The sequence below is a fragment of the Monodelphis domestica genome, chromosome 5, assembly GCF_027887165.1.
Source record: "Monodelphis domestica isolate mMonDom1 chromosome 5, mMonDom1.pri, whole genome shotgun sequence".
NCBI classification, from domain to species: Eukaryota; Metazoa; Chordata; class Mammalia; order Didelphimorphia; family Didelphidae; genus Monodelphis; species Monodelphis domestica.
In genome coordinates, this window is record NC_077231.1 from 289,646,245 (window position 1) to 289,658,761 (window position 12,517).

General features: G+C 35.6%; 1 protein-coding gene across 3 annotated transcripts in view; it reads left to right on the plus strand.

The window, feature by feature from the left end:
* The window catches only part of PLCL2 (phospholipase C like 2), a 221,196-nt gene that overhangs the window by 193,827 nt on the left and 14,852 nt on the right, over nucleotides 1-12,517 (plus strand). For all 3 annotated transcript variants that reach the window (XM_056800275.1, XM_056800277.1, XM_056800276.1), the window contains exon 6: nucleotides 11,809-11,918. In XM_056800275.1, the coding sequence (XP_056656253.1) occupies nucleotides 11,809-11,918 (110 nt within the window). The remainder of the gene's footprint in view (nucleotides 1-11,808; nucleotides 11,919-12,517) is intronic.

Sequence of the window (12,517 nt, forward strand, 5' to 3'; positions counted from 1 at the left end):
AGAGGCCATTAATTCAAGCCTTCAGTTTGCAGATGAGGAAACTGAGACCCAGGGAGGTTAAATAACTTCACTAAATTCACACAAGTAGACCGACCCCAAAGCCAATGTTATTTCATCAAGGTAGGAGTTGACTTGGAAACCAACTGGCCTGTGACATTTAATACTAGCCTATTGAGACCAACTCTGGTCTTTAAGGTCAAGGGTCTTTCTTCTGAAACTGAAGCATATCTCTCCAAGGCAGTGTGGATGGAGTCTTCCTATGATGCTGGGAGACACTGTACTGGTGCTGTGCAGCTCTTCAAAGGGCTACATGGTGACTCCTGGTATCCAGAAGACCAGCCTCTAATCCAGACTGAAGTCAGAGTCTGTTTTTCAAAGAGGGTCTGGAAAATGATGTCACAAAGAGCTTATGTGGGACTAGGGGAAGGAAGCAGGGCTCTTTTGCCTTGGAACTATGGAAAGAGGGGAATAGCTAGGAGAATACTGGCACACCAATGGTGTAGCTGCAAAGCTGGCTAGGGGAGCCCTGATGAGCATCCATAGTCAGGCTTGGGGCTGCCTAGGAGATTGCCAGTGCACCAGAGGTCTGGCTGCGAGGCTGATGCAGTCAGCTGGAGGAGGAATATGTGGCAGGTGCCTTGTCATTCTCTGGTCCACTTTTTATTATTTAATAAATAATTATAAATTGAGATACAGGCTTCAGAGAATTTGAATCTTACAGCTTTTCTCCAAAAATATTATTGCCCAAGAGATGGCTTTTTGGTTTAGGGCATAGTTTGGTATCTTTGAAAGCACTATCTATTTTCCTTTGTCAAACATATGAGTACTTAAATATAGGAGAAAAAAAGGATAATATAAATAATATAATAATATAAATAATAAAAAGGAGATTTTTATGGTCCTGATGCCAATCATTTTGTTAAATCATAAGAATGGACTTTGGTAGAGAACAAAATTAGGAACAGGGAGATGTTCTGACACAAGTAGGTGATTAGCTGTCACAGTGGAGATAACATAGGACCTGGAGTCAGGAAGAGTTAAAATCCAGCCTCAGGCACTAATTAGTTGTATGATCCTGGACAAGTCACTTAAACTCTCTGCCTCAGTTTTCTCTACTCTAAATAATAGTACCTACCTCCCAGGGTGGTAGAGATTATATTGGTAAAGCTCCTTGCAAATATTAAAGGATTCTATTGCCAGATTTTATTTTAGGAAGACCTGGGTTGAAATCTCTTGTCTGGCATTTGCTGGCTGTGTGACCATTGACTGATTGTGGCTTCTTTGTCTGTGAAATGGGCATATTAAACTCCTCCATTTTACAGGGTTGTGGAGAAGTTCAAATGAGACAATGAATCTAAAACAGTTTGTCCATTGTGTCACTTTTGTTTGTTTGTACTGACCTGGGATTTCATAAGGAAAGTACTATGGGTAAAGAATGTTCCTTTCTAATGCAAATTAACACCTCCTCTATAGCCTGAGGGCTGAAAGAGTTGAATGCTGATTTTCCCAGGATCAACCAATGTATGTCAGAGGCAGAACTTGAACTCAAGTCCTCCTGGTTCTAAAACTGACTCTCTAGCCACTACACTATGCTCTCTCACCTGTCAGTTTTGATCATCATTATTATGTTCTTGGAGTCTGCACTTTAAGTGTCAAAGCTAAAAAATCCTGTTTATTCATTTTTCTTTCTAGGATCTTAACACAGTTGATTTTGCCATAAATCTTTTGGTTGAGCCCTAAATAGCTAAGTTATACAGGAACTCATTTTACCATATGGTGGGACAGATGCATTGAAATTACAAAACACTTCAAGATGGGAAGGGGTTGATTTTTTTTTGTTTGTTCTCTTTTTTTACTTTAGTATAACACAATCTAGGCAAATGAATGACCTTGCAGATTCCCAGCTTTCAAAAGAAAACCTTTGTCTATTTTATCAGTGAAAAGGCAGGAGCAAGGTGAGAAGCACCTCAAAAAAAATTCAAGTAACTAAGGATGGCTCCCCAGCTTAGGGCAGAAGAGGACACCAGCTGTATCAGGGAAAATTCCCTAAATATGCATTGAGTGCCTGTGGTGTAACCAGTATTTTTTCAGGACCATGGAGAGTGCAAAACTGTCTTCAAAGAGCTTCTAATCTAGTTAAGAGATATACAAAATACATACAGGAATGAAATAGAAAACATTTCTACCTGGTAAAGACTAGACAAGGTAAAGACTTCTGGGGAGTTGTCCAAGAGGAGATAAATCTCAAGCTAGGGTTTAAAGGAGGCATTTGGGTTAATTAAATTAGAATAGGAAAGGCAAGACCAGAGTCTGGACATTTGACTTTCGACAGGGTCAAATAAAGCAGAGAACTGCCAACCCTCCAACAGAATGTAATTGTCTATTTTATGGTTTGTTTTTGTATCCTCTGTGCCTAGTAGCATGTTTTGTATACAGTAGGTACAAAATAATTGATTGCTGCATTTCAGGCTTGAAAGGTACTAAAGTGGCTTTTTAGTTCATAAAGAATTTCCTACAACATATAACAATAACAATTATGATAGCTAGCATTTTTATAGTGCTTTTAGGTTTATGAAGTACTTTAGGAATATCCTCTCATTTGATCTTTACCACAGCCCCAGGAGATAAGTGTTATTATTATCATCTCTATTTTGGAAAGCAGGTAACCAAGGCTGAAAAAATACAATAAAGCATAGATATGTTAATTTATGGTTTTCTTAGTCAAGGTATGGCCCACAGTTATCCTTATGGATGGTTTAAAGGCCTCCCTTTCTATTTGAGTTTGACACCAGTGGACCAGATGGTGGCTTCCATCTTTAAATCTATGATCCTTGGACCTTGTGTTATTATCCTGTGATCTTTCCAGTAGTATTTGTTCAGTTGTTTTCAATCATGTCTTATTTTTCATGACTCCATTTGGGATTTTCTTGGCAAAGATCCTAGAGTGGTTTGCCATTTCCTTCTCCAGCTCATTTCACTGAGGAAATGGAGGCAAACAGAGTTAAATTACGTGCCCAAATTCACCCAGCTAGTAAGTGTCTGAAGTGAGTTTTGAACTTAGGAAGATAAATCTTCCTGACTCCACACTTGTTGCTCTATTCACTGGGTCACATCATAGATGTATTTGTTGTTGTTTAGGCAGTTTGGTCACGTCTGACTCTTTATGACCCCATTTGGAGTTTTCTTGGCAAAGATATTGGAGTGGTTTGCCATTTGCTTCTCCAGCTCATTATATAGGCAAGGAAACTGAGGCAAACAAGTGACTTGCCCAGGGTCACTTTCCAATATATTTTCTAAATAATCATATTTATTTTAATAAGCTTTCACATGAACTAGAGGTGTAGTGGCTCTATAGAGACAGGATGGAGTAGCCTCATTGAATTACTGGGCGTTAGCAAGCTCTAAGCTAGCTCTACACAGGACCCTCTTCTGCTCCATAGCCCACCAATGTGTGTTCCCAGGATCTTAGATCATAGGCTGGAACTCGAAGGAACTCTAGAGTTTAAATTAAGCAAGCACTTATTAAACACCTAAACAAGTACTTATTAGGCACCTGAGTGATTTGTCCAAGGACACACAGGGGTCCCACTGCAGAACATTTTTTTTTTTGTCAAGCTACACCTCCTCATTTGGTGATGGCACTGGGAACAGGACAGAGGGGAGAATAAAGAATGGCAGACTTTTTGTGGACATTCACATGTCTCTAAAGTTATCCTAGTGACTTTTTGTCCCCCAAGAAGTAAACTTTCAAAGGGGCTTTTCTTAGATTGGAATACTATTGCCTTAATGAGTATAGATCACTGTGGAAAAAAACGATGGCTTAGAATCAGAAGACCTGTGTTCAAATTCCAGTTCCCCTTGGGAAAACCACTCAATATCTCTGGACCTCAGCTTTCCCATTTGTAAAAAAGAGTGGATTGTGCCTTCCAGATCCAAATGTGTGCTTCTGTGATGAATCAATGTCAGTCACTGATCTAAGACTCTATAAATTGAAGGTGAGAATCACAATCATTCTCAAACTATCTGTTAGGATAGACTTTAGTGGGCAAAACCATGAATGAAGCCAGATAGTGGTGATGGTTGTAGTAATTCAAATTTATTACAGCACTTTGGAGCTTATATGTGATTTAGATAAAATTTATAACACAACTTGGTCTCAACAATGCCCAATCCAGAACCAGGAGAAATATTTGTGTAAGATATGCTTATGTGGTTCATGTAAGATAATGTATATAAAGTGTTTGGGGGATTTTAGATGCCCTCTAAATGTCACTTGTCTTTATCATCATTATGCATTTCACTGGGAGAGGATGCAGTAGCCTCAGTCAAAAGCCCTGTGGAAGATTTGCCCATTCCTTAGGAGAATCAGGTTCTAGGATTACCCAAAGTCTTGATGATGAGCAACCTTGGATAAGAAAGAAAATGGAGCAGTATTGACCTGCTCTAACACTTTCTGAAACAGAAGAAAGAAGTTTCTGGCAAGAAGACCAAGTGAGAAGTTAGCTTCCTTAAATCAGTCCTAAGTAGCTGGAAAAAAGACCAAATAAAAAAAGACCAAAGGCATAGGTAGGAAATGGACTAAAAGAGGAGAAAAGATAGAAATCCACTTTAGAAATTCACTAAAGCAGGGGAAGACCAACAATAGTATCCAAAAATTGAAAGTCTGGGGAAAGAAGTTATCAAGGAAAAACTCCCAATACAATGAAAAAATGTTATAGGCTAAAAAAATCCTGGGATAAAACATGAGGAGAGAATAACTGCAATTGGAATGTCAGAAAAGAGAATGAAAGAGCCACAAACATTCTAAGTATGACTAGAAGGCCAAATAAGAGAATTTAACCAAGAAGTAAGGAATGGAATTTGAATTTTTAGATGAAAAATTCAGTTGTTGTAATGATGGCTTAGGACTGAAGCCTCAGAATTGTGGCAGAGCAGCAGATCACCTGAAAAAGTTTATGGGAGAAATGGAACTCAAAAATTCAATTAAAAAATTAGAGTGAGAAGTTAACACTAGCGATAACTACTTTTAAAAATAAAAAAAGGCATACAAAATTGTGTCTAGTGAGAAAACCTTAAAATTTAAAAAAATCCAGAAGAACATAATGAAACACAACAAAGCATAACAAAAACTGAGAACCACATTTCAGGAAACCATAAAAAAATACAATTGCCCACAAGTGGTGGAGCCAGAAGTAAATATGCATTTAGAATGAATCCAAAGGTCACTACCAAAGATAATTCTACATTATAATTTATACATAAATATGGTTTTTAAGCTCCAGATGTTCCAGATCAAAGAGAAAATGTCAAAAGCAGTCAGAGAAATTACTTAAATTAGAACATTAGAAGCTAATTGGCAAATTTTCAATGTGAGTATTTATATCTTGGAAATCAGCAAAAACTACAAATGGGATTTGATTCTTTTTTTCATTGTTTGTTTAGTTTTATTAAAGTAATGGAGGAAATGGCAACAATTCAGATTAATCTTAAAAGCATATTGTGTATGTGTTTTTCCCAAAGGGTTGATTACTAAATGCTTGTTAACACATCCAGCCAAGAACAGTCATATAACAAGAAACTACAATCAAAATAGTGTAAAACTATGCATCAGCAATGATAAAGGAGAGAAAATAATGTAATATGAGGCAAGCAAAGATGTTAAAAGGTTATAGTTACAGATATAAAATAAAGTAAACAAAGAACTAGAATAAGAATTAGGAGGGAATGTAAGAAAGTGATGGTAGGACCTGGGACAGGATTATCTCAAATAAAACCAGCTTTAGAAAACTGATTCTGAAAGAAAAAGGAAAGACCCAGTTTTTTTGAGTTTGGCTAGGAAAGGCAGGATAAAAGGGGTCTGTAATTTAATTGTTCAGTGCTTTAGAAATTGTGTGTGTGTGTGTGTGTGCTTGTATGTATAATTCTAATATTCATTTTCCTCTTTTAAAAGAAGGAAAGGTGAAAAAAGAAGAAAGATTATGTCTAAATTCTTTGAAGAAAAACATCAAACTTAATAGTTACTATATTCATATTGAATGTGAATGGAATGGACTCACCCATAAAAACAGAAAATAGAAGCATAATGGAATAGAAAGTAAAATGAAAAAATGTGCTACATACAAGAAATGCAATTAAAGCACAAAGATTCATATATAGTTAAAATGATATATTAGAGGAGGATTTTTTTTCAGCTGAATCCAAAAAGGAGGGCAATTATAATGTCAGATAAGGCTATATTAAATATGTTCAAATGAAGAAAAATTGCATAAGGTCCTAAATACTTAAAGGAAAATCTAGTTGAACTATAAGAATAGACACAGTAAGATAGAAATTATAGAGCACTTCAATTTTCTACTTTTAAACTAAGAAAAGTCAAAAAGAATCTGAACAAAATATTGGCAAGATTAGATGGGCTGGACCTTAAGTTTATTAACTGAAAATAGCTGATTTTTTAGCATTGTTCCAAACCTTTGTAAAAATGAATCAGATACTAGAACATAAAGAATTCACAAATAAATTCAGGAAGACAAATATTAAACATACATTAGAGAGCACAGTGCAATAAAATTATAATCAGTTAGGTTCATATTTGGAATTTAGATTTGGATTTAAGTGAGGACTAAATAATCTCATCCTAAAGAATGAGCATATTAAAGAACAAATAAAAGGGGGGAAATTAATTGTTATATTAAAGAAAATGAAAGCAAGGGAACAAAACACACACTATTTATTAAAATATTTAATCTCTAGATTTAAAAAACAGAAAATCTAAATAATCCATTCCCAGGAAGAAAAATTGAAAAAACCATAAATGAAGTCCCAAAGGGGAGATATAGATAAATGTACAGACAAATTATATCAAACATTTCAAAAACAATAACTCCTGTGCTACATAAAATATTTTCAAAACCAGAAAAAGACAGACCCTTATTCATTTCCACCTATGAATCAGGCATAGTCCTGTTTAAAAAATACAACAGAGGAATAGAAAACAAAACTATATACTAATATCACTAATGAATATTTGTGCAAAAATGCTAGATAAACCTTTAGCAAAGAAACTATAAGCAATAAGATTCAAAATTTTATTTATTAGCACCAGGCTAGATTCATACAAGGAATACAAGGACAGTTCAAACTTAGGAAAACCATTATTAATTATTATTAATTTTATTATTATTATTATTAACCATTATTCACCATTATTAATTAGTAAAAATTTAAGATATACCTAATGTGCATTTTAAAATGGAGCTGAACCCTGGGAGACTACCTCTCCCAGGACTCTCAACCTCAATGTCCTCACTATATAGATACATGAAAATCATTCTACAATAGGCAGCATTCATCTATGTGAAAAAATCTTATAATATCATACATGTATATCTGAACCTTTGTCAAGAATATTCTTCTTTCAAACACCATTTCTCCTGCCAGTTTATCTTTTATTTTATTTTATTTTTTAGCTTTTTTAAAACCAATTTTTGTTTTCTTCTTTTTGAGCACATTTCCTGCTATATCCCCCCTTTAGATTTCCCATTTATGTGTTATTGTCCAAATGTAAGCTCCTTAAGGGCCACAATTTTCTTTCTTGCCTGTGCTTTTATCCTCAATTCTTACTGGATCTGTACTAACTATTTAATAAATGCTCTTATCAATCCCTTTCATAATCAATAACAGCTCTATGTGAAAAATCAAAGTTATATTCCATCTACTCAATGATATAAGCTTTCTTTTTTACAAAAAAATCCTAATACCTCTTCAGCTATGACCTTTAAAATTTTTTAAAGATCATATTTTAATTTTTTCTTGATTACATGTAAAAAACAATTTTGACATTTATTATAGTTTTGAATTCCTCATCCCTCTATTCCTGCTCCTCTCCTTTAGAAGGTAAGCACTTTGATATGGATTATACATATGCAATCATGAAAAACAGATTTCCACATTAGCCATGTTTCAGCTATAACTTTTAAAAAATAATCATACTCTATAGATAATTTAAAGGAATTTTCAAGGGTTATTTTGATCATATGTGATTTTTGCCTTATATAAAAGCTAACCTCCACAGAAAATGCAGCCACCTATATTTGACATAAGTGTTATAGAAACAAGCTATAGCAATAAAACAAGAAAAATAAATGGAAAGAATGAAGAGAGACAAAAGGGAGGCAAAAATGATCTTTATTCGCAAACAGTTCATTGAGAGCTCCAGATAATTAATGAAAAAATAAATCAAAACAATAGTTTTAGTAAAGGAGCATGCTTCAAAACAAATTAACAAAAATCATCAACCTTTCTGCATATTAAAATAAAACCCTGGAGAAAGATAGGAAGAAAAAATTCCATTTAATATAACCATGATGCATTATATATCTAGGAATTAATCTATCAAGACACATCTAAGACAAATAAATAAAACTATAAAATAATTTCCCCAGAAATAAAAGAAGACCCAAGTAATTATATGAATCTAATTTGTATGTAATCATTTGCATGTTGTTTCCCCCATTAAACTATGTGATGTCTGCAGATTGGAACTTTTTATGCCTTCCTTTGTAGCCCCAGTGAATAGCACAATGCCTGGCACATAGTAAGTGCTTAAACAGCTTATGCTTGTTGGTTTTACTTGACTTGACTAGACCTTCAACAGATATGCCATCCTATCATAATAAAAATTAGGATACTATCCAAAATGCTTTACAGGCTTAGAACTATACCAAACAAAATAAAAACAAAATTCATTTGGAAAAATAAAATGTCGAGAAAATGAGGGGATATTCGGGGGGCAGGTAATGAAATAGTATAGTGTGAAAAGAAATGAGGATATGGAAATTCAGAGAAACATAAGAAGATCTGAATGAAGTGATGAAGAGTGAAGAAAGCAGGACCAGACGTGTCGCCTAAACAGTGACAACCTCAGAATAACACCGGGGGATTCTGGTTTAGTAAAATGATTAGCATTAATACCATAGTCCTAAAAGACTATATGTTTCCTTGTTGTTAAGAATGAAGAATTTTTCCATCTCATCCCTTTTCCCCAGGAAACAGACTTTCTTTTTTTTTTAATTTTTTGAAAAAAATTTTTTATTTGGTCAATTTCAAACATTATTCCTTGGTTACAAAAATCAAATTTTATTCCTCCCCCCCCCCCCCGCTTCCCATAGCCGACACGCAATTCTGCACCCCCAGGAAACAGACTTTCTAAAAGAAATTTGTTGTGTCAACACAAAATATACAATAGTTAAACTTTTTTTCAATGAAAGAAAATGTCATCTTTCCTCTCCATCTATCCTGAAATAAATTTTTAAAAGTCTAAATGTCTTACTATTTAAATGTAAAGAGGCATCTGGAGTCAGAAAGACTTCCTTGGGATTTGTGTGTGTTATCCTGGGCAATTCGCTTCATTTCTGTCCACCACATTGCCCTGATGTATAAAATGGTCATTCACAATAGCACCTGCTTCCCAGAGTTGCCATAAGCACAAAAAGGAGACAATATTTGTAAAAGGCTTTGCAAGCTTAAAAGTGCAGTGGAAATAGCAATAGCTATTTAAGGGGAGAACATGCTTCCTTTGTGGCATTCCCTACCGAGGGCGAAAGCCAGACTTACCCAAAGTGTGACTTGAGAAAAAGATCCTAACCAATAAAGGAACAGAGTTCCTTAGAGAAGTTCTGATGGTGAGATCATCATAGATTCCCAGCCTTCATCAATTTCTCTGACACACTTTGATCAGCTTGTTGAGTCACTGTCTTTGGACAAACTCTTACTCTTTTTTTTTTAATCCTTTACCTTCTATCTTGGTATCCATTCTAAGAAAGAAGAACAGCAAAGTCTAGGCAGTCATGGTTAAGGAACTTGTCCAAGGTTTCTCGATTAGGAAGTATCTGATTTGAACCCAGATCCTCCCAACTTCAGCCCTTGGACGAATTTTCAGTGTTGGTCAAGATGGCCCCAGGTTAACAATTTCTACCATGAGCAGCGGATGATGAGAAACATTGTTCTCACTGAGTTATCTGTGGGACTTCCTTCTGGTTGCCACTCCATCCCACCTTCAATTTCCTGGGTCCTACATATGGTGTCAAACCATCTCTGTTGAACATTTCTAGGTCTGGTCTTTTTGAGACAGGCAATTTATTTTTTCCTGATAAAGTCTTCCTCTTGGTATTGGTGAGGAACACAATGTCATTGTTGTTGACATTAATTAACTAGGTAGCTGTCTTAAAATAGTTATGATTCTATGCTAATATAATTGAAAATTTAGAAGCAAATGCATAATTACTTAAAGCAGATTAAACTAGAGGAATATCAAAGCTTAGGACCATAAACTATTAACGCATTTTCAGATTTGTGGCATTCTTGTTATCTCTGGCATAATTTCCAACATCAATAATAATCCCCTGTCGTTCTTAAGGTAATTAAACTTTTGTGTCAGAAATTAATTTGGTGCATGGTAATGAGAATTAATCAGATCATGTAGTTACTAAAGGAAATTTCTTGGATCTTTGTAAAGGAATTATTTTCAGCTTTTCTAGTGCAAAAGTTCTGTGCATAGATATGACTGTAAATTAATGCTATGGTTATTTAACAGAGAGTCAATAAATTCAGTGGTCTGCCTTCACCTTTGTCACCTTGCAATGCTATGTGCTTGTTCCAACCTCGCTGCCCTTTTCCAAAACATTTTTTGGAATTAACTTTAGAGCCTTTGATGCATTCTTGGGAATTTTGTAGAAAAACCTTTACCCGTTAGTCACTGGAAAGAGCCAGAATTCATCTGGCAACCAATCTGAAGACCAAGATGGGAAATCAAGTTGAATAATACCATTTGGGATCAAAGGTGTGGCATGACTTTAAAGTGATGATACAATTCTATGTCTAAGTAGGTTTTGGAGACATTTCTAAAAGAGAAGTCCCAATTGTGCTGTAATTTATGGATGTCTTGTAAGAATATGAGGAGAAAGAGCAGCTAAATGTCTCAGAGGATAGAAAGCCAGACCTGGAGACAAGAGGTTCTGGATTCAAATATGACCTCAGACACTTCCTAGCTGTGTCCCTGGACTAGTCAATTAATTCCAATTGACTAGCCCTTACCATTCTTCTGTCTTGGAGCTGATACTTGACCATTTTTAAATGGAAGAAAAGGATTTTAAAAAGGAATAAGAGAACAACACTCCAGATATTCCTTAAAGAACATTTAATTGGTTTTTAAAATTCCAGTATCAGATATTAAGAATTAAAGGACACCTGGAATACTAGAGTTGGAGTCAGAGAACTCTGGTTTCAGATCCTACCTTCAATCTTGGTAGCCATGTTACCATAAACAAGTCATTTACACTCTAAGAATCTCATCTATAAACTGGAGATAATAATAATTATATATAGCTAGAATTTATGTAACACCTACTGAGGTACTTAATCTCATTTGATCTTCACACCAACTTCTGGGATGTAGGCATGCATGTATTATTATTATCCCTATTTATGGATGAGGAAACTGAGGCAGACAGAAGTGAAGTGAATTGCCTAGGTCACCCAGCTAGGAAGTGTCTTCTGAAGTTAGATTTGAACCTTGGACTTTCCCTTTCTAGGTATGCCTCTCTCTCTCTCTCTCTCTCTCTCTCTCTCTCTCTCTCTCTCTCTCTCTCTCTCTCTCTCTCTCTCTGTCTCTCTCTCTCTCTCTCTCTCTCTGTCTCTCTCTCTCTTTCTCTCTCTCTCTGTATATATATACACACATATATATATATATAACATAAACAACTAATACACTTGAGAATTCCTGCAGTCATGTAATCCTTTTCTTCCTTTCAGCTATGGAGTTCCATGAACACCTGCACACCATCGGGGCAAAGGAAGGTTTGAAGGAAAGGAAACTTCAGAAAGCTGTGGAGAGCTTTACCTGGAACATCACCATCCTCAAGGTAACTTTGGATTTTCTCTTCTCTGGTTCCCAGGGCTGTTCCCTGCTGGTTTTCTGGGTATTTGGCTTGTTCTTCTTATGTTTTCTCTCCATTGGGCATCACTGGTGACTTGAGGCTCTAACACTCATTCCAGTTGGATGAAGAACCTTCCTCCCTGTCAATTGCATGACTGTCATGGACCATCAGGGACACATGGTGCAGTGTATATTTCAACACCACGCCTGCCATCTTTTTTTCAGGATAGTTTGATGTTAGCAAGTCCTTATGGTTTGGAAATGATTACAACTACAGTTTTAAAAAATCCTGAAACAGAAAGCCCCCAATCTGTATATAATCAATATAATTGAACAATTTAAAAGATAAACACAACTGTCTTAATATTCCTCCCATTGGATAGAAATGAGGTGCCACCCACAGCAACAGGAATCCTTTGCATATCAGGATCATGGCACCTCTTGAGTTGGAAAGGATTAGAGCCCATCTAATAGGCTGCTGGGTGGCACAGGAGAAAGAGTGTTCAACCTGGAGTTGAGAAGACTCATCCTTATGATTTTGAATCAATCCTTAGGCACTTCCCATCTATGTGACCCTGGAAAAAT